The following is a 27,472-nucleotide window of genomic DNA, read 5'->3' as shown; positions in this document are numbered from 1 at the left end:
TGGATTGGGTTCAATATTCTCTTCCCAGAGATCATTACTGAGGGATCCTGGGAAGGGCAGAACACGTCGCTCAGTGAAGAACGCCCAGTGAGAGGAGCGACGGACAAGGAGTTTGCTCCAGAAGGCCGGCCGCCGAGAAGTAAGTTAATTTACGGGAAACCGCGGCCTGACAGTGCTCCAGAACTGAGGGAGCAGAGCATGGGTGTAAATGGCAGGTGGGACAGTGGCTGTCGTAATGGCACAACAGGCTCTGAGGGAATGAAGGTGTTCAAATTCATTATCGGTATTCTCTTGATTGGGATCGTGTTGCTATTTAATTAGTATTGTCCATCATCTAATGCTGATACAAAAATAAAGGCACAGCCAGCACTTTTACTCTTGCTATCTCTGAGAATAATTAGGGAGGTGAGCATAGTGAAATAAAACTAAAAAGTAGTGAGATTTTGTTCTATTGACAATGTATATATTGGAATGTTTCCCCCCGACAAAAGGAGGGCTGTGAAAACATACTCTATTATGTTATATTATACTTAATTTGCTGGTGGAGAGAAGTGTATGTAACTATCAATACACATTTATGGATGTATTCGCCCCTGTCTACTCCGTTACGTGGGTATGACTACCAGGAAGGTCAAACAGAGGGTATGTGAACATAGGAGCAATATTAGGTGCAAAAAAAACACCACCAAGATGAGCGACCATTTCCTACAAGCCAACCACACCACTAATGACCTGAGATGGACTGTCATCGAGCAACTCACCAGGGGTCCCAACATTACTGATAGGCTCTTTGAGAAGGAACAACGATGGGTGTATCGGCTTGGCACCCACTTAAATGGCCTAAATGACGATATTCCTTGGGGTTCTAATCTCAAGTGAATTGTCCCTGAATAACTTCTAACTATTGATTTGACTATCTGTAGATGGCCTGTCGCCATATCCTGCTGCCAGTTACACTTTTTGTGCGATCTGTTCCACGCACCACACTCAGCTAACAACTACGAGCAGCTGATGTAAGGGCACTATACCAGCAATTCTTTCGCCCTCCCCTGACACTGACACGCGATGTCAATGGTTATGCTCCCAGTAATTAGACTCTGTTCAGATACATCCCACATTATGCCACACCATGTAAATAGTGTTAGATCCCGCCGACTGTGCTAATATTGCTAATATTGCCAACATAATTATTGTAAATACTCGGTATCTTCACCAGCATGGGCATACTATATTCAAGCCTTCCGCTCTGAGCCACTTCATTTCCGTGTTGTTACAACGCATTGCGCTGTCTACAGCTACTTCTTTCCTATGATGATACAACGCATTGCGCTCTCTAGTTTGTGAATGTCTCTGTGGGTTTGTTTATCCCGGGCTTGCACTCCCATTGGCTATTTTCCACGCATGCGCGCCACAGGCCACGCCCATCCCGGAAGAGCGTGCGCTGCTCACCGAGCCCCGCTACATATACCGGCTTGTCTTCCCAGGTCCGGATCGGCGAGACCCGGTTCTGAGGTTTGATCAGGTGGACATTCGGGTGCCTGGCGTCGTGGGCGTGAGTACTGTTCCGGACGCACTCTACCATAAAAGCTAAGTACCTTTGAAGCTTCGATAGTAAGCCCGTCCCTTTATCTGTTTGTTTCCCATTTTGCAGGATGTGCCAAATACGCCGCACCCCCCTCCCACAGTCTATGGGGTGAAAGTTCATCCCTTTTGAAGTGAGAACCTGTCTATCTCACCACGCTTGGATGGGGTTAGTGGTCACAGGCCTTTGGCCCATTGATCGCTTGGTTGTTAACAGTGAGCGTGTTACGGTTCAGGTTCACTATCGTACCGACATTCCCCATTATGTCACGTATCTTTCTCGCAGCGCATGATATTACACACGCGCACTGATGGGCATTTGTACTTATGTGCTCAAACGATACGTACTTCACGTGAGACTGGCTTGACACTGTTAATGCTATCAAGTATTATAAGTAAGATACAGCCACAGGCAGAGCCACGCACCTCTGCTACTAGTTGTGTGTTGTGCACTTGTTAGCCTACACGAGCACAAGTCACCGGTTTTAAATCTGTTGGCTCATTGACCAAGAACTAATTGTTTGTTTGTCTCTTTATGTCTGTTTGTACCCTCTTGCCTTCACAGGTGCATGTAATTTTTATTGTCTCTGACCTTGAGACAAGGAGGGTGTGTGCCTCCCGCCTTTTTGTTCGTTGAAGCCCCCTTTATTTTGCACTTCTACAGACATTTTTTACTTTCACGTCCCTTGGTAGGGTGGGCCTTAGCGTGCCCATACCGGCGGGGGTTTAATCTCTCTAGGTCCTGACGAATGCCAGGTTAACTATACCAACATTGGCAGAAACATGTTGACCACTCACTATCACTTAATGTTATTGGAAACAGACCATCCAAATTAGTTGGCCTTGTTTACCAACACATTTTTTAATTTTGCCCTTGATGATCAGTCATTAAATCAATTTTTGATACATACAAGGCATTTTTAACTCACCACTTCACTCTGTTCACGTAACTCACCACTTAGCCCTCACATCTTCACATTACCCGCTCCGCAGTAAATCTGGAGTTGTAGCACACTGGGGTGACATTCGGTCACACCCAGTGGGGCCCGATGATGAAGCATGTCACCGACCAGGTCGGTGAGTGAGGGCTTTCTAAACAAACCTAATTGGCATTGTTGGTCTCTTGTGCTCTTTCACTTTTGTGTCTCCAAACCAAGGAACACTCTTTTGTTGTTTTCTTCCTGTATTCACCCTGTGTTAGCTAGAAAACGTGTCTCCTGTTTAAAAGTTTTACCTAGCATTGGGTCTGCTGATAGCTTCATTGGGCCATGTTAGCCCCGGCAACCATGAAACTTCATGTTGTACATTGCACATTTTAGTAAGAGCAACCTTGTTTTCAAACCTGTCAAAGGATAGGAGGGTTTTGTGAGAAGAATAGAGTTAGTATGCATGGATATGAATGTAGATATGAATGTAATATTTCCTTCAGGGCTGTCCGGTGCTTCCTTGGAGAAAAACCTGAATGCTAAGTGTGTTTTACTGAAACAAATTAGCTGCTAAAAACCATGAGTTGCTATTGATCTCCTCACATTGACTTGTATCAGGAGAAAATGTATATGTACTAGACCGACATTGGCATGCTTTAGCCACTGCTCTAACTGACACCTTTCTAGCATGATCCCTGGTCAGTTGAAATGACAATTGTCTGTGATACTTTAGCTTGGCTGCCTGAAATTTTGTATAAACTCTGTTTGTGTTTGGGCTTCCCTACACGTTGTGTTCTTATTTAAAAATCACATACATACTTAAGCCGTAATTGCTAAACCATACAAACTTTATTAAATGTGCGATCAAGCAGTCACATTCATATCCAAACAATAATTGCAAATGCGCACTAGCAATGCTGATAAGGTGGAGGCGCATAGCCCGATTCCTTAAATAATACATAAATCCACAACTGTAGGTGTACTCCTGTGTATCGTTGTAGATTTATCTCTTTTAAGAACTCACAATGTTGAATCTCGACAATTCCTTCCCATTCCCACCATGGGCAGGAAAGGGTCTAAAAAGGTTTGTGAATATGAAGAAACTCACGAGTTTGTGGGTGTTTCAAAACTTTCCATGGTTGTGTGCTTTGTGACCCTGTAGCAGGATTTAGACATGGAAAATATTACACCATTGTCAGGTAATATTGTGTGTGAGTGAATGGAATTACAAGTGTGCAAGATCACCTTTTGGGAATACCCTGTAAACTACTGACTTTGTGAATCATGCTCACAGATTATTAGACTGATGGCAAAGTACTTGTTTTTGAATTGCTTTTTCTTCACATCAATTTTTGTGCAATCAATCAATCAATCAATCAATCAGAGTACTTGTAAAGCGCGCTACTCACCAGTGAGGGTCCCAAGGCGCTGAATGGGGGGCTGGGGGGAGGGGGTGCTTCTATAGCTTGTAGAGCCAGGTCTTGAGGAGTCTTCTGAAGGTGAGTAGGTCTTAGGTCTGCCGTATGTGGGTGGGGAGGGTGTTCCAGGTCTTGGCGGCGAGGTAGGAGAAGGATCTGCCACCGAAGGTCGTTTGGTGGATGCGGGGGACAGCGGCGAGGGCCAGGCTGGCGGAGTGGAGCTGGCGGGTGAGGGTGTGGAAGCTGAGTCGGCTGTTCAGGTAGGCTGGTCCGGTGTTGTGAAGTGCTTGGTGTGCGTGGGTGAGGAGCTTGAAGGTGATCCTCTTGTCGAAGGGTAGCCAGTGTAGGTTTCTCAGGTGGGGGGTAATGTGGCTGCAGCGGGGGATGTTGACGATCAGTCGGGCGGAGGCGTTTTGGATGCGTTATAGTCGTCGTAGGTCGTGCGGCTGTGAGTGTGTGTGCGCCCCGGCTGGCACACAGACAGGGTGAGATGACAGAGGGTGACAGAGGGAGTGGGAGGGAAAGGGAGGGGGACGGAGAGGGAGTGAGTGTGAGAGGGAGTGAGTGAGTGAGAGTGAGTGAGTGAGTGAGAGTGAGTGAGTGAGTGAGTGAGTGAGTGAGTGGGAGGGAGGGAGGGAGGGAGGGAGTGGGAGTGAGTGAGTGAGAGAGAGGGAGGAGTGAGTGAGTGAGGGGAGGGAGGGAGGGAGTGTGAGGGAGGGAGTGAGAGGGAGTGAGAGAGAGGGAGTGAGCGAGTGAGTGAGAGGGAGTGAGAGGGAAGGAGTAGAAGGGAGGGAGTGAGAGTGAGGGAGTGAGTGAGTGGGAGTGAGGGAGTGAGTGAGAGGGAGGAGTGAGTGAGTGAGAGGGAGGGAGTGAGAGTGAGTGAGGGAGTGAGTGAGAGGGAGGAGTGAGTGAGTGAGTGAGTGAGAGGGAGGAAGTGAGAGTGAGTGAGGGAGGGAGTGAGTGAGTGAGAGGGAGGAGGGAGGGAGTGAGAGAGAGGGAGTGAGTGAGAGGGAGCGAGGGAGTGTGAGGGAAGGAGTGGGAGGGAGGGAGTGAGAGGGAGGGAGGGAGTGGGAGGGAGGGAGGGAGTGGGAGTGAGGGAGTGAGTGAGAGGGAGTGAGAGGGAAGGAGTGGGAGGGAGGGAGTGATTGGGAGGGAGTGAGTGGGAGTGAGAGGGAGGGAGTGAGTGAGTGAGAGGGAGGGAGGGAGGGAGGGAGTGAGTGAGTGAGTGAGTGAGTGAGTGAGAGGGAGGGAGGGAGAGGGAGGGAGGGAGTGAGAAAGAGGGAGTGAGAGGGAAGTAGTGGGAAGGAGTGAGTGAGAGGGAGGGAGTGAGTGGGAGTGAGGGAGTGGGAGTGAGGGAGTGAGTGAGAGGGATGGAGTGAGTGAGATGGAGTGAATGAGAGGGATGGAGTGAGTGAGTGAGACAGATGGAGTGAGTGAGAGGGATGGAGTGAGTGAGTGGGAGGGAGGGAGGGAGTGAGTGAGAGGGAGTGAGTCAGTGGGGGTGAGTGAGTGGGAGGGAGGGAGTGGGAGGGAGTGGGATGGAGTGAGTGAGAGGGATGGAGTGAGTGAGAGGGATGGAGTGGGTGAGAGGGAGTGAGTCAGTGGGAGTGAGTGAGTGGGAGGGAGGGAGTGGGAGGGAGGGAGTGGGATGGAGTGAGTGAGAGGGATGGAGTGAGTGAGAGGATGGAGTGGGTGAGAGGGATGGAGTGAGTGAGAGGGATGGAGTGAGTGAGAGGGATGCAGTGAGTGAGTGAGAGGGAGGGAGTGAGAGTGAGTGAGGGAGGGAGTGAGTGAGTGAGAGGGAGGGAGGGAGTGAGAGAGAGGGAGTGAGAGGGAAGTAGTGGGAAGGAGGGAGTGAGAGGGAGGGAGTGAGTGGGAGTGAGGGAGTGGGAGTGAGGGAGTGAGTGAGTGAGATGGAGTGAGTGAGAAGGATTGAGTGAGTGAGTGAGACAGATGGAGTGAGTGAGAGGGATGGAGTGAGTGAGTGGGAGGGAGGGAGGGAGTGAGTGAGAGGGAGTGAGTCAGTGGGAGTGAGTGAGTGGGAGGGAGGGAGTGGGAGGAAGGGAGTGGGATGGAGTGAGTGAGAGGGATGGAGTGAGTGAGAGGGATGGAGTGGGCGAGAGGGAGTGAGTCAGTGGGAGTGAGTGAGTGGGAGGGAGGGAGTGGGAGGGAGGGAGTGGGATGGAGTGAGTGAGAGGGATGGAGTGAGTGAGAGGGATGGAGTGGGTGAGAGGGATGGAGTGAGTGAGAGGGATGGAGTGAGTGAGAGGGATGCAGTGTGTGAGTGAGAGGGAGTGAGTGAGATAGAGGGAGTGAGTGAGTGAGAGTGAGTGAGAGGGAGGGAGTGAGTGAGAGGGAGTGAGTGAGTGAGAGGGAGTGAGAGGGAGGAAGGGAGTGAGAAGGAGGGAGTGAGAAGGAGGGAGTGGGAGGGAGGGAGTGGGAGTGAGTGAGTGAGAGGGAGGGAGGGAGTGAGAGGGAGCGAGTGAGTGAGAGTGAGTGAGAGGGAGGGAGGGAGTGAGAAGGAGGGAGTGAGAGGGAGGGAGTGGGAGGGAGGAAGTGGGAGTGAGTGAGTGAGAGGGAGGGAGTGAGTGAGAGTTGAGGGGGTGGGAGTGAGTGAGTGAGTGAGTGGGAGTGAGTGAGAGGGAGGGAGGAAGTGAGTGGGAGTGAGTGAGAGGGAGGGAGTGAGTGAGAGGGAGGGAGTGAGTGAGAGGGAGGGAGTGGGGGGAGGGAGTGGGGGGGGGTGAGAGGGAGGGAGTGAGAGGGAAGGAGAGGGAGTGAGATGGACAGGGAGGGAGAGGGAGTGAGGTGGAGATAGAGAGGGAGGGAGAGGGAGAGGGAGGGAAAGGGAGGGAGACGAAAAGGGAGGGAAACGGAGAGGGAGTGAGAGGGAGGGAAAGGGAGGGAGACTGATAGGGAGTGAGATGGAGGGAAAGGAAGGGAGACTGATGGGTATTGACATGGAGGTGTTGCGTGCTTATCTAGGTTCCTGATCGATACTGTGACCTTATGCCCCTATTCGGCTATAAATCCATTTATTCCCTATATTGGCATAACCGTTCAAGTGCGATTTTCTGAAAAGTCATCTCTGGCCTCACACGAACAGAGCCACATTCCAGCATGACTCTCTGCTACTTCCTTTGCGACCAATTAGTGCAATGACAGAGCAGCAGTCACTATCTGATATTCCTAGATAACACTCTGAGTTCTTCAACAAGATAAAAACTTAGCAAACCTGGAAATCCCCGCTTGCTATGTTTTGATTAGTAATGGAACTCTAATGAGCAACTGATAACTGTCACTTCCTAGTGACATCTTTAATTGACGTCTTATGTCCAGCAAACTTGCGTCAAACCCGGCACCTCTCAGGCATAAATATTACCAACGTTGCCTTAAGCAATGCGAAGCTGTGAGCTGTTAGCTGTGAGCGAACCTGTTGCTGATGCCAGCTGCCTGCATGACCCTGTGTTGGTAAAAACTAGCACTCTGTCGCTGCAGCCTGCTATCCTGTGGTGGTGAAGCTGCTGATTACCATTATCGCCGCTACAGCGCGAACTATGGTTCAGTACGCTTGAGGAGCCGTGCAGCCGTCCTCTGCGAAGACATCCAGCCGATTCCAGCTGCCCGCGGACGCTGTCACCCCTCCTTCCTCGACGCGCTGAGAGAAGCCGCTGCCTTTCTCGTGCAGAGAAATCCAGTCCCGGCGCTTCCAGTTTACCCTCGCAGGTGACTGGGATATCGAGAGAGACCCCTGAAGGAGATACCAATCCTCCATCATTCTATTCAGAGGTATGGTGTTGACTAAACCCTTAGACGAGAATTCTTGAAACAAACCTTGGCAAAACCAACTTAACTTAAGCTACTTACTTACTCCCCCTTCTCACGTGTTAGGCTTAGGTCAGGCACACTGGGGTAGGCTTAGTTAGAAGCACCAGTTGAGTATGTTAGCCTAATGTATATATGACTGTATATATGTTTTATTACTTTTAAACCATTGTATGGCTAAGAAACCATATCAATGCTTTTACAGTTCTATTTCGCAATACTTATCTTACTGTACGTACTTTTTATAATAACAGTCATTGCAATTGTGGCAATACATTTCTCTTGTACGAGAAGAAAGACTGTTCAATAAATGTTAACCCTTTATTGATACACGCCCGTCTCTCTATTCTCTACATACTGTGAAAGTAAACTGCACTAGACTGACTGAGTGAAATCTGTGTCTATTGTTTCACACGACCCTAGAGATCGACTCTTGATCTGAGGAGCAAAGTTGTCATGTTGCACGGTTGTTGGAAAACTGAATCCCTTCTTGTCTGTGCCAAGGAAGCTGATCACTTCCTATGCAGAGAAGAAAGTTTCCAGTGACCTCTGAGCTAGTTGGTAACACAACCCAATTAAGTTTAGCATAGTCAGTGGAGGCCTGGAATATCCGCAGTTCCACGTCGATACTACTGTTTATGTTATTCCAATGCGCAGGGCCTAGTGGGAAACTAGGAACTACACTACATGGCGCCCAAACGTTTTGGTAAGGCGATAAACTAACGCAAGACTTGTAGAGTAACTCAGTCGTGCATATTTCACACCCCTTTCTCCTGTAAATACTCCAATAGACGTCTGGAGTGGGTGAAAGGTTAAAATCCGCCCGACCTTAGTAGGAAGAGATTCCTATGTAAAGCTCTGGTTTATTCAACGTTGAAGGATACAGTGTTCCAAAATATTGTGCATCTAATCTTTGTCTCCTTGGAGACCTACTCTGCAAAGCCTGCATTTTTTAAATGTCAGACAATGAAGAAGAAAGGGAAGCAGTTAGACTGGCTTCCATACTAATAGAGGAAGACACAAGTCTCCTACAGGCAGACCCGGGTGCTATTATCATCCCGGTCCAGTTAAGAAGATCTATAACTTTAAAACTTATAGAAAACGGACTGCCACCTCAAGGTGGTACAGTAATTTTCGTGATAGAGGCTCACGAGTATCGGCAGACAGAGGTATTCTATTCATGGATAAACTTTCCAGCGGTAAACGCTATAACACAAGAGTTTCACTATTACAAAATAGAGGAACCTCCGGATGAGTACGCCCCTTTCGAGGAGGTTGAAATTCCACTTAAATTTCAAGAGCACCTGCTCTGGTTTAATGGCGCCCTAAAACACAATGATCACATTACCAGGCTCGGTCCACTAGGTAGACCAGGAGCCACGTGGCCGGTTCTAGCCAGCTACACACCACATCCTGACATTACAAGAATGTCTAGAGAAGAGCTGTTAGCACAGCTAAACACATTAATAAAAATACATAGGCAATTAGTCCAATATGTAATACGGACTGCAACAGTCCAGCCAGCTGTTAATACACCACAGCTGACCCCTCATCAGGGGAACACAAATAAAATTACACCACAGAACATACAGTCATGTCTTGGTAAAACACCCGCAAAACGGGAACAAATTCCTTTCTGGTTAGCCCAGAAAATCACTCAAATAGAGGCAGTATTTCCTGATACTACCCCTATTGAGAAACACAGAATCTTGACCATCTGCCTTCCTATGGGAATCGCACCACACGTGGAGGACTGCGACACTTGGGGTACAGTCTTTGCTTCCATTTACACAAAAACACACGGTGTTCCGTCTATGGCGGTAATACCAGAAGTGCTAAAACAGATTCAAAATGAATTCGGTCCAGAACCCGCTTTAAATCTAGGTATGAAATTACTGAAAGATTTCAAGCAGGTCACGGCTATATTATTAGCCAACGTAAAGGGAGAAGCAGCATCTGTGGCGATTCGCCAGAAGTTGAAGGAAACAGATATAAAAGATCCTGTTGAGCTTGCAAAAATCATAGAAAAATGCTATGAAGAATTAGGTAGAGACAGCTTGGGTGGGAAACCAGTTAAGCCCCAACTGCTCGAAAACCCTGAAAAATTATTTATTAAAAATAATTTAAATACTCCTAAAAAGAGCTGGGATGGAAATAAACAATCCACTCCCAAGGAAAAAGTTTTCCAGTCCAGAGGAAGGTCTCCTCGACGGAGGGAAAGAACTCCGACTCGAGAACGCCAGTCTCCCCAGCGGGAGCCCTCTGAGAAAAGATATAACCTTAGAAATAGGGATAATATAAAAAAACCTGATAGATATCAAAGTACTGATACACGTCCCTCTCGATCTCTTCCACAGAATTCGGAAAGAAGAGGACGGTCAGACCCAGGAGAGCACACCAAGTCCAAAGACAAGGAACCTGCTCAAAATAAGAAATCTCAATTTCAGAAAAAGAAGGTAGCCAGTATTAGAGTAATCAACCATGCCGAGAATACTGAGGACACAGTTGAAAAACGGGGAGTGGGCATTGACAATGTTGGACAGTGCAGCAGAAATCAGTATAGCGCGCAAGAACTTGATGAGTCATCTGGAGACAGTGGACACGAATGAATACATTCAGGTTGAAACTGCCGACACCAGACTTAGCGAGCCCCATAAAATATACGAAATAACATTGCGTATAGAGGGTGATAAGACTAGGAAAATTAAGGGTCTATTTTGGGATAACCTCTCAAAAGGCTATGATATTCTGTTAGCTGAAAAAGATTGGCCCCCGGAGTTTGTCAGGGAGTGCCCTCGTGGCGAAGAAGTGATTATGCCTGCCTTCTCGAATCACATTCCGATTCACAAAAAATACACATATGCAAGGAAATGGGCAGTAGCCCAGGCACCTGCATTGTATAAAAATCATGTAGGATGGGATGAGGATTCACCGCCTCACAAAATCCAACTAAAAAGTGAACCAACTGCCCAACGGCAGTATCCCATAAAGCAAGAAGCTAAAAAACAAGTCAGGGAGATCTTAGATCAACTTGAGTACCAGGGGGTGATTGAAACATGCACCTCTCAAATGAACAATCCTTTGTTTCCTGTCTCCAAGCCAGACAATTCATATCGTCTAGTTTTGGACTACAGACATCTTAATACATGTTGCAAAACCTTTGCAGTACAAAACTCGCATAGTGCAGCCCTAATGAATAATATAGTTAGGAAAAAATATAAAACGACATTAGACATATCTAATGGCTTCTTTTGTCAAAACATTGCACCAGAAAGCAGATACTTGACCGATTTCTCCGCATTTGGGTCGCAGAAAAAATTCTGTCGACTCCCACAGGGGTTCAAGAACAGCCCAGGACTATTCTCAGCCAGGGTAACAGAGTTACTACAAATCTATGATGATGAAGCATTATCTTACGTAGATGATATTTATCTCACAGACGACGACTTGGATACTCACTTGAAAAGAGTGAACACCATTATACTTGGGTTCGCAGCAGAGGGTTACAAATTCAACTTTAAAAAGTCCCGAATTGCCCATCTGACAGTACTATTTTTAGGGTACGAATTATCAAGTGAAGGGAAAAGCCTAGCGGACAACTTCTTAGAGAAGTGCGCTGTACTCCAAGCTCCAAAAACGCTGAAGAATTTACAATCAATACTAGGTTTTCTGAATTTCGGAAGAACTTACATACTAAATTACGCAGAGAGGGTTAAACCTCTCTACGAACTAATAAAACCTGATTTAAAACAAATCAATTGGACTCAAAAACACACAGAAATTTTGAGATCACTGCAAACAGACATGTTAGCAAAAACAAAATTAGATACACGTGACAACACGATCGATCTTGTAATCCGAGTCATCCAAGGAAGATGCGGATTCACGTACCTAACCTCTAATGAGGGAGAAAAGGTACCAATTTCAATTAAATCTCACTTGTACACACAAGCTGAAAAAACATTCAGTCACACAGAAAGAACTGTGAACGCAGTGCAAATCGCATTAGCAAATGAACGAGAACTAGCACACGGCAAACGGATTAATATCCTTACAGCGGAATCCGCCTTCGAGGCGCTATTCAGCCCAGTAAACCTGCCTACAGTGTCACTGGACCCGAAATGGATACAGTGCATAGATTCTCTAGGAGCGGAAGACGTGAAATACTATTTCGCCCCGCAATTCGAAGAACTGAATGATTTAGAGTATGAAGAAGAATATCCTCTGCCAATCGAAATCCTGCCTCTCCCACAATACGCCTGTATAATCTATACAGATAGCTTTGTACAGCATTTTAATGTAGAGAGTAAATCCTACAATGCAGCATGTGCGATCATTAAAGGTCGTTGGCTGTGCGGTAAATTCAGACCGAAAGTAACAAAAACTGAATCTGTAAGAAACTGTTCGGTTCAGAGAACTGAAATCAGATCTTTAAAGATGGCGCTCGAAAATGCAGACCGCGAATTCCCCACACTTATAGTGTGCGATTCTCATTTTTGTGTCAATTCTTACAATAACAAACTGCAGAGTTGGATCGACAACGACTACAAAGATGACACAGGTGCCACAATAAAGCATAAATTGCTCTGGAACGAGGTAGCTCTTTTAAGCAAAGAACTACAAAAGACTCACGTGATTCTCGCACAGAGTCTTCAGCGTGATGGCGTTCACGTTGCAGGGAATTCATTGGCTAATACAGCCACAGCGGAAGCAACTAACCCGGCTTCCGTAGCCACAAAAAAGCGTACAGATAAGTACATAGACGGGGAAACCATGCTGGCAGTAAAAACGACCGTAAAAGGCGACTGTGCAGCATTACCCATAAACTATCCACTCAATTATGCATACATAATCGATGCAAACTCCGTTCCTTTTGCTCGAATCCCTGGAGTGGGGGACAGAGTAATTCCAAACACGAACAGGAGAATATTTTTAATAGCAGACGCACACATGGGTTTGGGTCTAAGGCACAGAGAGATCAAGGAATCACTGACTGAATTACAATCAGTATTCTGGTGGCCGGGAATGAGTGTAGAACACCAAATATATGCAAACAACTGTGAAAACTGTAATAGGGATCGCAGTAGCGAACCTTGCTACCGGCTACCAGTCAGAAAGAGCGAAACGCTGCCTACACCCCACCCTGCGTCCTATTAACAGTTAAGGCGAAAAGCACTTAAAAAATGAGGTCCCCAGCGCTCGGCTGACGCTAGAACGGTTATAAAAGATTAGCGAGTCCATATCGGCACATACGCAATTACCACGTTCCGTTCTGACCAGGGTCCTGCTTTCAGCTCTCGAGCCTATAAGGAGGCCATGGCCGGCATGGGAATTGGGTTGCGGTATTCTTGTCCATCGCACAAGTGTGGTAGAAAGAAAAAACCGGGACATAAAGCAATCTATAACAGCGAAGGTATTAGGTTCAGGCGCTGGGTGGGTCAAACATTTAATAAGTGTCCAGACTAGTCTTAACAACATGCCAAGAAATTCTTTAAAAGGTTTCAGCCCATACGAACTATTGTTCGGAATTAGAATGAACGTTCAGGACCTCGATAGTCAGATGTCAGTGGTACAAGAAGAAACAAAGCAGTTTGAAGTAAAAGACCGTTTGGCTGTTTTACAGGAACTGAATGAAACAAGAAAATCATTAAGCAACATAAAGTTAAAGCAACAGCCAAGTACCACTGACGAGGCACCACCCGCAACAGCCCCAGCAAGGCCTGTCTGGATTCCAAAGATTGGGGATCTAGTCAGAGAAAAGATCGCGGTGAAGAAGGAATTTGGGCCTTCTTACAGAAAAGCAGTACCTGTCTTAGCAGTCACCGGAACAAGATCAGTTGTGCTACCGCCCCTTGCTGGTAAAAAGGAGAACAGAGTCGTGTCCATCGACCTGGTAAAACCACAAGCATGTGGCCTATAATCAACAGTAGGCCCAGTGGACTCCCAAGAAACAACAGAATACCCAAACTTGCAACAATCCAAGAGGTTCAAACTGAAAGACTAATCACATTCGATCAGCCTGCAGTGCACAATGAAGGACTATGCAATAATGCCATGGAACTCGTGCCTCTTGGAACACAGATTGAAACAGTTCGTCAAGAAACAACACCAGTCTACACTAATGTGGCATCAGAAAGTGCTACCGAGAGACAGATTGAAAGAACAATCCCATCAATTGACAGAACTGCCTCTGGTTATTTCATCAACTTCGACAACTTCTCTGAAGATTTAAATGACCCCGAAGTGATGCCAGAAACAAAAAAGTCTTTTAAAGAAAAAGCAACGGAACTCTTTCATCAACTGAAGGAAATCTACCTTATTTCCCCTTGGCTAGAGTTCTGGTTTGGTCTAGGTGTATTTTTCCTCCTGCTTTGGCTCATCATGGTACTGTGTTTGGGAAAATTCATTGAAGGAAAATATATTACAATGGACACAGCAAGTCAGAACATCAACCTAGTCCTGAAACCACACAGATCATCCCACGTGAAGAGAAGAGAACTGTCAACAGTAAATGTCACAGCAATTCCAATACCTGGTGGGGTAGTATGGGAGAAAACAGACTATGAGATCTATGGTCCGGTCGAAATCCTGAAGTATCCTCATCAACTAAAGGTTTCCTTAAGTGACTTTGTGACACCTAGTACATTCTCTGATGATTGGGACTTTAACAGTATTAATGACATGATGTCTGATTTAGTAATGTCAGCTAGATTCACAGATCATGATTATTTACAAGGTTCATCTAGTTATGAGCAGTTATTCTGTTATACCCACTATGGGGATCATTACTTGCATAAATCTGCACAGCCTAGAAATGTTTTTATGTATAATCAATGGGAACATTGTGCTACACCACCTAAAAGCAGTTCTAAAGCATTTTTTGAGAAATTCAAATATTTTTCAGGGTTTAACACCAGTGATGCAGAAACGTTTTATTATAAACTGTTAGATAAAACAGGAATGAAAACAATGCTGACAAATTCTAAATTGATATATTCAGAAGCATTTTATGACAAAATGATGACAATTGGTTTTGATTATTGGAAAAATAATATTGAAACGAAAACAATTTGGGGTACAAAAGATTGGCAGGTGCAAGGCATAGAAGCACTATTTAGAACCTGCATGATACCAGAACAAATGTTATTTTTAAATGACACTGTACACCAAACATCTTGTCTTGGCCTAGCCAAGAACAAAGAAATGAAAACACCGTCTATTCCAAAGCCAATACCAGAAAATGCAACAGCTGATATTGAGTTAGACGTGTCACAAATTTTACATTTCAACAGAACACATCCTGATTGGAAAAAGTGGTTAATCTGGCCTGCAGACACAAATAGCTGTCAAGAAAGGTTCCTGAATAAAACACAGGGGTTAAAAATGACCAGATTAGACCCTAGATACTCCCAGAGACAACATCCAGGGATTATAACAACATACAGTGTAGGGAAACTCTGCCTAGAATGGCTAACTACATCCACACTGGCTGAAATTAAGCAACACTTGTCTTTGCTAAAAGATGGTGCTGATTTGCGCGATTTCATTCTTGGACCACGCAAACAGCGTCAAAAGCGTTTCATAGCGACCAGTATCTATGCTGCTTACAACGAGGCTTGGAAAGTAAAGCAAATTGAAACTGCTGAAAAAATACGAGAAATTGATCGTATTAATTTGGAGAAATCACTTTCTGTGGTAGACAATGGGTTAATGACTCTGTCTTCCAGAATATATTCTTTGGACAATATTGTATCCTCTGCCTTTGATGTGATAGACAGAGATTTGCTAATGTTACAACATGGCCAGTCCCAATTACGCTCTATTATAGAACTAGGCTGGACGCTGCAAAATCTTCGTTCAGGCTATGTGCCTTGGCGTTTAATCAACACAACGTCATTATTTTCCATTTTTAACCTTACTGATAAACAGATCAGTTTGGCACAGAAAGGAGCAGACTATACAATCTTGAGCATCGAGAAACTCGAGAGATTACCATTGACAATGTCAGAGAGCCCTGTCATTGAATGGATAATACACGGAATTATCACAATTCCGATAACAACTTTCCGATTTCATAAATGCCTTGAGTACATACCTGCTGGCCAATATGAACAATTGGGTAAGGGATATGTAAAATCCGAATGGAAATTACCATACACTCATTCTTGCTATAGTGACAGCGACAAAAATGTATTTCTTAGTGGTGACAACTGTAAACACTCACTAAGCGGTATACTTTTGTGTCAAGGTATTAATTTACACGGAGCATGTGATGGAAATTCAAACAACCTTTCATGCCACCAGCTAGTCACACCTGCAACTCAGATAGAGCCCTTCTTTATGCAACTCGCAAACGGGAGTTACATTCTTAGAACGGATCACAGGTGCTGTGGCCTCGCGCCAGGGAAAAGTTATCTAGTACAAGTAACGTCCATGGTCAAATGTTGTATGCAAGCATTGTTCCCGAGCGGGCCTCCAGACATAGTGACTCCCCTCTGGCCTCGTCTGAATCTCTATTCTATACGAATTGATACATTAAGCAAAATGAAATCTGTACTTTTACAGACAACAGTGCCTATAACGTCATCTAAAGAGACGTATGATCTTCTAGTCGCAAGGACGGCTACTGAAGTCCATGACCTTTTATCAACAAATTGCCCCGTGCATTTCGTAGAAATGTTCAGCCAACTCCTTAACATGTCTAGTGCAACAAGCATCCCAGGCATATTTAAGACAGTCTTTACGGGACTGCTAACACCCTTCCAGGCAATTTTGGGAATCTTTCCTAATTTTGTGCACTCCATCTTTGGCGGCATACCACTATTTTTGGGACTCATCGCAGGGATTCTATTTTTGACCATCCTGCTACGTTATGGCAAGCCTCGGCTCAGACATAGCTCCCATGGGAATGGAAGAGACAATCCTAGCAATGCGCTACAGGGACAGGATAACTAACGTCCTCGGATTGGCCAGGCTAAGAGATCTAAACATGACCTGGTTCCTTTCATTCAGACCGATATGGCAAAATTGCATTTTACCTGTGCTACGGTGTATGCTTTGCGGCGAGGAATGTGTGTTGGACATCTGTCTTTCACTTCCATCAGCAGTACCAATGGACGTCGATACTTTGCTAAGTCCAATAACGGCTCACGCATTGTGTTGTCCCCAGCGGCTACCAATCCTGATGACGGCATTCGTGGAGACTCCTGTACTACAGCCAAGTGGTAACAGTGGAGCGAGTGACAAAAGCAACATCATCCAGGTACAACGTTCTGTGAGCATTGCTGGTCCTGCCTTCGATGACAGCAATCATTCTCACACCTGCCAAGTTACAGCGCTATCTAATTTGGTTGAACTATCACCTGATTTTGTAGACCAATTCTTTGCGAGCCTGTCTGATACGATGTTCTCACCCATAGAGAAACAATAACTTTTGAAAAGCTTTCCGACACACAGCGTTCCCATGAACTCTGAATTCGGCCTTCAGTTTTGATCAACAAAAAACTGCCAAGTGCTTTGGAAGTCTATTTTCTTTGAATTGGACATTTTTTAAAAATATTGACCCTCTCCTTTTGGCACGAACAATTCTTTGCTTAACGTAAAAACTATTCTTAGAGAACAGAAGCTTCACACTTCTATTTCTAAAAACATCTAGAGACATAACAACATAACACCAGCCTCTAGCACACATGTTATTACAATGCATTTTTATGTGATGATTTATCTCGCATTTCTTCTGTCAGAGATACTTCATGTGTAATTCTTTTTGCATAATCGTTCATTAATTTCATATGCAATACCTTTTTGAATGATTACTATGCTTTAAAAAACGTACAGTACCTAAATTCCATGTATTACAAGTACGCCTATTTCGAATGCATTTATGTATTTTGGGGTGGGCAGTGTTACACATGCATCTGATTGCTTTAGTTTTAGTAATTTTGATGGACATGTATACGTGGAGTGGGTGTTGCGTGCTTATCTAGGTTCCTGATCGATACTGTGACCTTATGCCCCTATTCGGCTATAAATCCATTTATTCCCTATATTGGCATAACCGTTCAAGTGCGATTTTCTGAAAAGTCATCTCTGGCCTCACACGAACAGAGCCACATTCCAGCATGACTCTCTGCTACTTCCTTTGCGACCAATTAGTGCAATGACAGAGCAGCAGTCACTATCTGATATTCCTAGATAACACTCCGAGTTCTTCAACAAGATAAAAACTTAGCAAACCTGGAAATCCCCGCTTGCTATGTTTTGATTAGTAATGGAACTCTAATGAGCAACTGATAACTGTCACTTCCTAGTGACATCTTTAATTGACGTCTTATGTCCAGCAAACTTGCGTCAAACCCGGCACCTCTCAGGTATAAATATTACCAACGTTGCCTTAAGCAATGCGAAGCTGTGAGCTGTTAGCTGTGAGCGAACCTGTTGCTGATGCCAGCTGCCTGCATGACCCTGTGTTGGTAAAAACTAGCACTCTGTCGCTGCAGCCTGCTATCCTGTGGTGGTGAAGCTGCTGATTACCATTATCGCCGCTACAGCGCGAACTATGGTTCAGTACGCTTGAGGAGCCGTGCAGCCGTCCTCTGCGAAGACATCCAGCCGATTCCAGCTGCCCGCGGACGCTGTCACCCCTCCTTCCTCGACGCGCTGAGAGAAGCCGCTGCCTTTCTCGTGCAGAGAAATCCAGTCCCGGCGCTTCCAGTTTACCCTCGCAGGTGACTGGGATATCGAGAGAGACCCCTGAAGGAGATACCAATCCTCCATCATTCTATTCAGAGGTATGGTGTTGACTAAACCCTTAGACGAGAATTCTTGAAACAAACCTTGGCAAAACCAACTTAACTTAAGCTACTTACTTACTCCCCCTTCTCACGTGTTAGGCTTAGGTCAGGCACACTGGGGTAGGCTTAGTTAGAAGCACCAGTTGAGTATGTTAGCCTAATGTATATATGACTGTATATATGTTTTATTACTTTTAAACCATTGTATGGCTAAGAAACCATATCAATGCTTTTACAGTTCTATTTCGCAATACTTATCTTACTGTACGTACTTTTTATAATAACAGTTATTGCAATTGTGGCAATACATTTCTCTTGTACGAGAAGAAAGACTGTTCAATAAATGTTAACCCTTTATTGATACACGCCCGTCTCTCTATTCTCTACATACTGTGAAAGTAAACTGCACTAGACTGACTGAGTGAAATCTGTGTCTATTGTTTCACACGACCCTAGAGATCGACTCTTGATCTGAGGAGCAAAGTTGTCATGTTGCACGGTTGTTTGAAAACTGAATCCCTTCTTGTCTGTGCCAAGGAAGCTGATCACTTCCTATGCAGAGAAGAAAGTTTCCAGTGACCTCTGAGCTAGTTGGTAACACAACCCAATTAAGTTTAGCATAGTCAGTGGAGGCCTGGAATATCCGCAGTTCCACGTCGATACTACTGTTTATGTTATTCCAATGCGCAGGGCCTAGTGGGAAACTAGGAACTACACTACAGAGGGAACGGGAGGGAGACTGATGGGGAGTGAGATGGAGGGAAAGGGTGGGAGACTGATGGGGAGTGAGATGGAGGGAAATGGAGGGAGAGGGAGGGAAAGGGAGGGAAATGGAGGAAGAGGAAGGGAAAGGGAGGGAGACGGCGAGGGAGTAAGAGGTAAGGAAAGGGAGGGAGACGGAGAGGGAGTGAAGGGGAGGGAGACGGAGAGGGAGTGGGAGGGAGGGAGAGGGAGTGGGAGGGAGGGAGAGGGAGGGAAAGGGAGGGAGATGGAGAGGGAGTGAGAGGGAGGGAAAGGAAGGGAAATGGAGGAAGGGAAAGGGAGGGAAAGGGAGTGAAAGGGAGTGAGACAGAGAGTGAGAGGGAGGGAGATGGAGAGGGAGAGAATGAGGGAGGGAGAGAGAGAGTGGGAGTGAGAGAGAGAGTGAGACAGTCAGAGTGAGACAGAGGAAGACAGGAGGGAGGGAGGGAGGGAGAGAGGGAGAGAGAGCTAGAGAGAGGGAGAGAGAGCTAGAGAGAGGGAGAGAGAGCTATAGAGAGGGAGGGAGACTGAGAGAGAAAGAGAGAGAGAGATGTGTGTATGCCGGGGCGGCTCAGTGGACGAAGGCGTCCGCTGCAGGGACCTGTGATCAACCTCATGGTCAGTTTTATGTTGTTGCTCTAGCCCCGCCCCATCCCCACTGACCCCGCCCCCACCGATGCGGCCCTCGGACACAAACCAAACTGTAAATTTGGCCCCCGAGAGAAAGTTTGTGAGTACCCATGCTCTAATGTATGTATTTCTTCCTCTGTATGCGTTTCTTTTTCTAGAAGCTTCCGCCACCTCGTGGTCGTTTAGTATTATTCCGCCTATTTGTTAACAGCCATGCCTGCTGGATAGAACATGCCCATGCATTCTGCACCAAACTCCGAGAGCTTTTTAGCCCTCCTCCTTAGCGCTAACATTCCTCCATATCTCATGCACCCCGAGAGGAATGCCGGATGGAGGGGAGGAAGAGGCCGAGGGCTCGCCTCCAAGTGGACTCTTAACTGTTTTTGCTTTGAGTGGGTTTATCCTTTGATTTCTCATCAATCTAGCGCTCTGAAGAAAGGGGAAAGCACTGAGCAGCGCCTCATAAAATGTCTGAGTTAATAGATGCATGAGTGAAAGCGCCCATCAGGTTGGGACTTTGAGATGCACAATGCCCTCTGCACAGACATGCTTTCTCTTAAATAGCTGTATTAAAATCACAGTTTCTGTCCTGTAATTTGTACTCCCCTTAAGGCGGGATGTTATGGGATTCGCTCCAAATGGTCTGAAATATATTGTCGCTTATACTAACTTCGGCCTGGAAAAAAAATAGCAATCAAGTTGTGTTGCAAACATAAAAACACTTCCAGGCGCCGGGCATTTGTGCATGCCTGGGCTCCTCTCAGCATGTGTGAGGGGAATGATCGAGTAATGTGAGAAAATTCAGGAAAAGTTAGAATTTTTTTTTTCTTGAGCTCAGCGAGAAGGATTAGAGGTGTACCTAAGCAGTTGGATTTCTGAGCTTTTTACTTTTTATGGTGCTGCATTTATTTAAAAAAACGTACTTCTTTGTAAGGTTCTCAAATTTACTGCTGCTGTGAGGCACTTTGGTATCGTTTGCTCAAATTCGAGACAAGTAAAACTGCAGTGGGTCCGGGGATTCACTGGGTACTTTACAAAACATATATTTGAGGGACCAATGAGACGAAGGTGTGCTTTAAAAATGGCGCGGAGAAACAGAGCCTTGGTCCCAGCCTGTCGCTTTGCATGCACTCCCTGGGTTCGAGGTGTAGTCATTCTCTTTATAACAACATAATAGGAGAGAGGATGTAGTCTTATGGCTAGAGCTGCCGATTTTGGAGCTGGGGAACCGGGCTCGAGCCTCGGCGTTGGCTCAGCATCCTGTCAATCTGGGCAAATCACTTAGGGGCCTATTAGCAACAAATAGCGATATTTATCGCTAAATGTGCTTAGCGCAAAAAAATGTATCGCTTGCTATCGCCAGATGTAATTGCAGGGATAACGTGCTATTAGCAACGTTTATCTCCAATGCGATAAAATATCTAGCGATATTCTCGCATTAACGCCAATGGGGGCTTAATCTAATAATCCACCCTCCGTTGACTATACAGGTAAGTCAACTTTTTAGCAGGCGTTGGATTCTAGTGATAATCGCGCTTAGCACGATTTTTTTTCTGATTCGCCTGCCTTGCTAATAGACGATAGCTGTGTTAGCGACTGTTTTTAGTCGCTAACACTTTGGGTACGCCGACTTTGCATGTCATTAGAGATAAATATCGCTGACATGCAAAGAGGGCCCCAAACCTGTAGCTATCGCCTAAAAGCTGTTGCTAACTACTGTTAGCGACAGCTTGCTAACAGGGCGATAAAATTATTACCGCTTTAGCGGGGAAAAAGTCCTGCTAAAGCGGCGATATGGCCCTTGATAATATGCCCCTTAATCTCCCCGTGTCTAACAAAAAATTAATGTGTCCTTGTGTAACATAACCAATGCTCTTGTAAAGCAGTCCAATACCTTTGGGTCGAGTACACGCTATACAAATCTGCAGAATAAATCAAAATAGATTTGGTTAAACAACAAGCCTCAAAAACTGTTGTCAAGCGTTATGTTTTAAAGGACCGGCAAAGCTCCACAGGCACATCTTACCTTTTGTGGTTTGAAGATGTACAACACCATTACCAGTCTCTGACAAGGAGCATCATGATACTAATATCCCATCATAAGCGTTAGTATAATATAAACATAAGAACACGAGAAGTGTATTTAGAAAGGGCACTTTCACCGCCAGGAATCTCTTGGTGCTATAGACGGACAATAGCTGTTTATCAACCTCAAAGGATGAAAGGCTGAGTGGAGCTTCTGGTCTTTTAAGCTGCGACCATGTAGTCACATAGGCATCCCTGAATGTTTATGATGCAGAGAGTGTATATGAGCCCTCCCCGGTATATGCTCCCTTTTCCCAGTCTAAATCCACCTCACCTGCCACCTTGATTTCCTTCTGCTGGGTGTCGGATCCGTGCCGGTTTCTGGCCTCACAAATGTAGCTCCCGGAGTGGTGACTCGTAGCACTCGTGATGGTCAGGGTCCTGTTGTCTGAAGAGTATATGATGTCTGCGCCCTTCGGAGTGGTCCAAATGTACTCAGGGGCAGGCAGTCCATCAGCCAAGCACTCCAGCGTCAGGTTAAGCCCCTTCTCGATTTTCTCTGGTCCTCGGATGAAAAGAGTGATGCTGGGCTTATCTGAAAAGGATGAATGGTAAACTGTAGGTGCTACTGATGATGACTGCTTCTTCAAAACAAAGTTGTCATTTTTTTATGGTCTTACCATACACAATAAGCTGAAACCTGACTTATATATCTGAATGGGTGACCTGCGGCAGACCGTGCCTATGGACAAAATATGGGTTTTCCAAATTGGGCTTGTACCTACGACAGGCCCGCAATGCTGGGCTAAACCTCCTTCCTGACAAATAACCCCATGCCATGAAGGCCGTCTTAAGCCATGCTTGACTTTTCTAGCCAACACCATTATGCATTCTGAGACTTAAATGTTGCTGTTCCTATTTTCAGTATAGTCCTAACAGTCCTAGACTACTCACCGGTGTTGGCTGCGACTAAAGGACTGACTGAAAGACTTGTATTATACATGGACAGGGGCATTTTAAAGGGGTATTGTGGGAACTTCAAAAACAGCAAAGACATACAAGTTGTTCATCATGCAGCTGCTGCAAATCTGACAGGGATCACCACTGGGAACTTCAGTTTATATCAGAGCAAACTTCCTGGAAGATAAGAAAGGCACGCACTCTTTAATGCTTCCTTAGCCTGAACGATTTATTGTGCAGCAAAACACCCAATGCGTGTTGGAGAAACCCCACCTTGATCCTGTGAACAAGATGAGGTTGTGCAGAAACGTGTTGGGTATTTTGCTACACAATAAGTTGTTCATGCTAAGGAAGCATTAAAGCATGCGTACAATTCTTGTCTTCAAGGAAGTCTGGTCATTCCTACATACGGGTCTCACACCCATGCACGTGCTTCCCCTCTTGGGGCCTGAGCATCTAATGAGTTGCGAGTTGGTACATATAAATATATTTCCCACTGGTAGTTATAGTTAGGACCTAGTTTATAAAGGAAAATCGTTTTTTGTTTTGCTAATAACTTTGACACAGTTTGACGAATATTCACAAAATTCTCAAAACTAGTTTGCCACTCACTTCAGCTGTAGACTGAAACGTTTTGGGTTGATTCATCAAGCGGGGCAGAGAAAAGGGAGGCATCCCAAAACTCATTCTCCCACTGCAATTTCCCATAGAGTTTTTGACACGACTACAGCTCGAACCGCTAATGGAATTTCACCAAATTTGGCAGAAAGCTAGATCTTGGTAAAGAAAGAGTGCTTTTTCTAATTTGGTGTAAATCTGTTCAGTACTTTTGGAGTTATTAAAGAAAAAAGAGTTTTGTATATCTAACTACGTGGATCAACAGCGGATCCGCTGCAGTGGATCATCAGTTCCACATGCTAACAGCAAAGCTGGACTGGCTGGCTGCAACCTGAGAGAAAAGCAGCAGCCTCCATTTTGTGAATTGAGACACAGTTCCTGGGGGGAGGGGGGGGGGGCAATAAAGTATAAGTAGGATATAAAGGATCAGAATAGAGCTATACTGACCCCATGTGACTGATGGAGGGGTCTGTGAGTGTTGCAAGGTGAAAGTGTTATGTGATATGGCAGGGGTGCCTTACCATGTAATCCTAGCACAATACACAATGATGGACCCCGGGTTCTCTCTGAGTGCACCTTCTGTCAGTCCTGGTAGAGTGGCAAAGAGCAGACAAGCCACATGAGGGAACACGTGTTAAGCATTTCACATCACTAACATGGACGATGAGTAAATGACACGACTTGAGAGAAATCCAACACCAATTTATAAAATACCTGATTTTTAAATATTTTTACACACCAATAATCAGTACTTTGCAATGTGAAAACATTAACGTTGCGGTCATTGGGAAAAACACATACTTAGAGAGTGAGTTCAATGGAACCCACTTGGAGTTAAGGTCTCGTGAGTCCCTAGACTAGTTCACGACACCTAACACAATGTTACCTGGCTCAGGGAATTGGGGTGCAGACGTGCACTTCGGCTGTCAAATGGAGTTGTCACTCAGGCTTGTGGTGTTGAAATAGTTACCTTAGGAAAAATGTACTTATGGGGCGAGTTGAGGAAAACCCTTTGTAAGATAAGCAAGCCTTGGACCAGGAGTCAGATCTGATCTACCTGGCTTAGGGGACTCAGGTGCAGAGGCACTCTTAGCTGTCTGTGGTGCTGAACCACATCTGTGGCCAGAGGAGCTGGCAGTCCTGCAGAGAAAGGTTAAACACAAATGAAAGATGTTTCCATTGAACCCACAGGGGTGATTGGATGTTCATGCAGGTGAATCTCTTCTCTTGAAGAGTCGAGAAAAGCAGGTTGTGGTCTGACTGACCATCAACAAGCCCTGCTGCCTGCAAGCACTCCGGTTAAGGAAATCTTTACCCAGAGGACCAAGGGAACATTGTAGAAAGCTGGGCCTCGCTGAGAGTTGGGAATACAGTTCCCCAAAGCCACCTGCCCAAGGACTTTGAGTAGTCATGCCGGACGGCTCAGGGAACAGGACTTCAAGGTTGTGGACTTAGCGGTTTCTGCCTGCCAATTGCAGGGGACTACTACCTCTAGTCCTAGGGTGTTCTTGTGAAGTCTTTAGGTTGCAGTGGGGCTCACTTTCCTTTTGGAACTGGTCTCTAGTTCTGGGCGAGTCGCAGCCGTGGCCCGTGGAGGGAGGTCCGGTGGGGCAGACAGGCGGGGCGGGGGAGGGGCAGGGTGGGGGTTGATAAACAACGGAATATGGATGATTTCAGGTAAGTAAACAATTAAATTAATAAAATGAATTTTGTAGCGCGCCTTGCATCGCATTTTGCGATGCAGGGCACGGAACGAAAGGCACAGGGTCAAGGCTGATTTGCATATGGCCATGTCTGAACTGGGGTGGTGTGGAGTGCAAAAAAACGATGGATTAGGCCCAGATCTCTGTACTGGGGTGAATGTATGACATTGTTCTGCATTCTGTCCATCAACTGTTGTTTTTGTAATTGTAATAGTGGCTGGGCCAGTAATAAATGTGACGGCCACTGTGGTAATAAATATGGTAGAGACAGTAATAATTGTGGCAGGGCTGATAATAAAGGGAAACTACCTCCTAAAAAGTGTTCTTGGGGGTAGTGAGAAATGCGGCTCTGCTGGCAATGAAAGTGGGTGAACCAGTGATAAATGAAGCCGGCTCCTGGATCAATGTATCTGGGCCTGTAATGAATGGGAGGGGGCTGGGAATTAATGGGACTGACTGCCTGTGGGACCTATAATGAACGTCACGGGCTTGTGGTAAGTGTTACAGGCCTGGTGATAAATGTGTCGGGGCAAGTTCCAAATGTGCTCTGGCCAGTAATAAATGTAGCCGCGAGAGAGACAATATTGCAATGAATGTAATAAATGTGGCAGGTTGTCTTGTGACCGGGAGAACCCAGTAGGTGAAGCCGACATATGCCACCTTTACTTACATTCTACGGTGACTTTCACCACCCGGACGCTGACGCCCATAGAGTTTGTGGCCGTGCAATTGAAGGCTCCAGAGTCGTTCCTTCCGGTCTGCCGCCAGGCACCCACAGTCCCATCTTTCGAGCACCTTACGGTTGGAGCTGGGTTTCCATCGGCCTTGCAGGAGAAAATGGTATTGTGCCCTTCGACGACAGTCTGTGCGCTTGGGCAGAGGCTGTCAATGAATTCAGGGCCATCTGAAATAATTCAGAAAAGCAGAATAGGATATTAATCTTTACTGTCCATGAAGCGCACGGCGCAAAGTGAACTGAACTCTCGGCGCTTGCGCAGTAGGTATTATGTTTTTGTTTCTTCTGTTTTCTTGTAAAAGTAAACACGCCCTACTAAGCAAGCAGTTCACTCACACTCAACCACAGTAACAAGCAACCTTATCAGTAGGTCACAGGCTCAAATCCCGGCAGGTCCACTCAGCCATTTATCCTCCCGAGGACGATACAAGGAGTAATACTGAGTTGGGTCACAATAAACATTAGTTGTGTGTTAACCTACTAGGCTAAATTACTGCAAATCATAGAAAGGGCCGGCAGTAATCTCTCTGGAACTTCAACCTGTGACATGTAGCTTACACACTACTCCTGCAGCAGATGCATTAACCTACTGAGCTTTCTTACCAGAATTCGAGCTCGTGACTTCTAGATTACATAAAGGGATCAGTAGCAGATGCATTTACCCACTGAGCTGTCTTGCCAGATTCAATCTGTGGTATGAAGATTACACATCTGGTATTCTGGGTGCAACCATGTGAGCTGCGGGCTGAGTCCTTCGGATAGTAAGCCAGGTGCGCCCTATGTTTTCTAATTACACTGACAACATTTGAAAAACTGATCAAATTTGCGAACACCAAAATCATAACGTTTCCTGAAATTTTACACTCTGTATTCAGCCAGTGAGACATTTTCTGCTTGAACCTCGCATGATTTTTTAATGTTAGATATTTCAACGTATGAAATTATCACTTGCGATAAAGCTAAACTACATTTTGCGTAATCTTCACAACATTTTGAAAATTTTCTTTTAAAAATATTAATCTATTTTGGACACGATAACAAGGCCAGTATAATTAATTCAAGTTGTAGAAACACTAAAGTCAGAGTATAGAACAATGTGCATTCACTTTGGCAAACTTGAAAAAGACCCATCATTGCTGAAACACGTTTCGGCTGTGATTGATATAATTTTTTGAGAAATCACAATTAATAAAAAGACATTGGCTGAGAGGATGTTTACTCTGAATTTATTGTTTCTACCACAAAAATTAACACACTGAACTAGTTAGGTGTCAACCAGGCTTCACGTTTAAACGTATTTGTAGCGCTAATCTTGCCACCAGGTTGCTTCAAAGCACTTTGTGTAGTGGGTAGAAAAGGTAATCTGTGGTTGTGCAAAAAAAAATGATGATAATCTACTTAAATCTTAAAAGGGAAAATCATAGCAAATAAAGGTTAATTGGCATATTTATTCTTTTTTATTATGTCAATTTGCTGACCTCCTGCTGTTGTAGAGGACTGTGATTTTGTGTGATCGTGG

The 27,472-nt window shown here is 45.4% G+C and overlaps 1 protein-coding gene across 1 annotated transcript in view; it reads right to left on the bottom strand.

Moving 5' to 3' along the window:
* LOC147748193 (intercellular adhesion molecule 5-like) overlaps positions 1–27,472 on the bottom strand; it is a 136,291-nt gene that overhangs the window by 5,867 nt on the left and 102,952 nt on the right. The window contains exons 5-6 of the mRNA XM_086936393.1: positions 25,888–26,121; positions 22,271–22,531 (exon numbers count right to left, since the gene is read on the bottom strand). Of these exons, the coding sequence (XP_086792519.1) occupies positions 22,271–22,531; positions 25,888–26,121 (495 nt within the window). The remainder of the gene's footprint in view (positions 1–22,270; positions 22,532–25,887; positions 26,122–27,472) is intronic.

This window comes from Lissotriton vulgaris, chromosome 1_1, assembly GCF_964263255.1.
Source record: "Lissotriton vulgaris chromosome 1_1, aLisVul1.2, whole genome shotgun sequence".
NCBI lineage: Eukaryota > Metazoa > Chordata > Amphibia > Caudata > Salamandridae > Lissotriton > Lissotriton vulgaris.
Note: the sequence above shows the minus strand (reverse complement) of the source record. Positions and strands in the feature narration are given on the sequence as shown.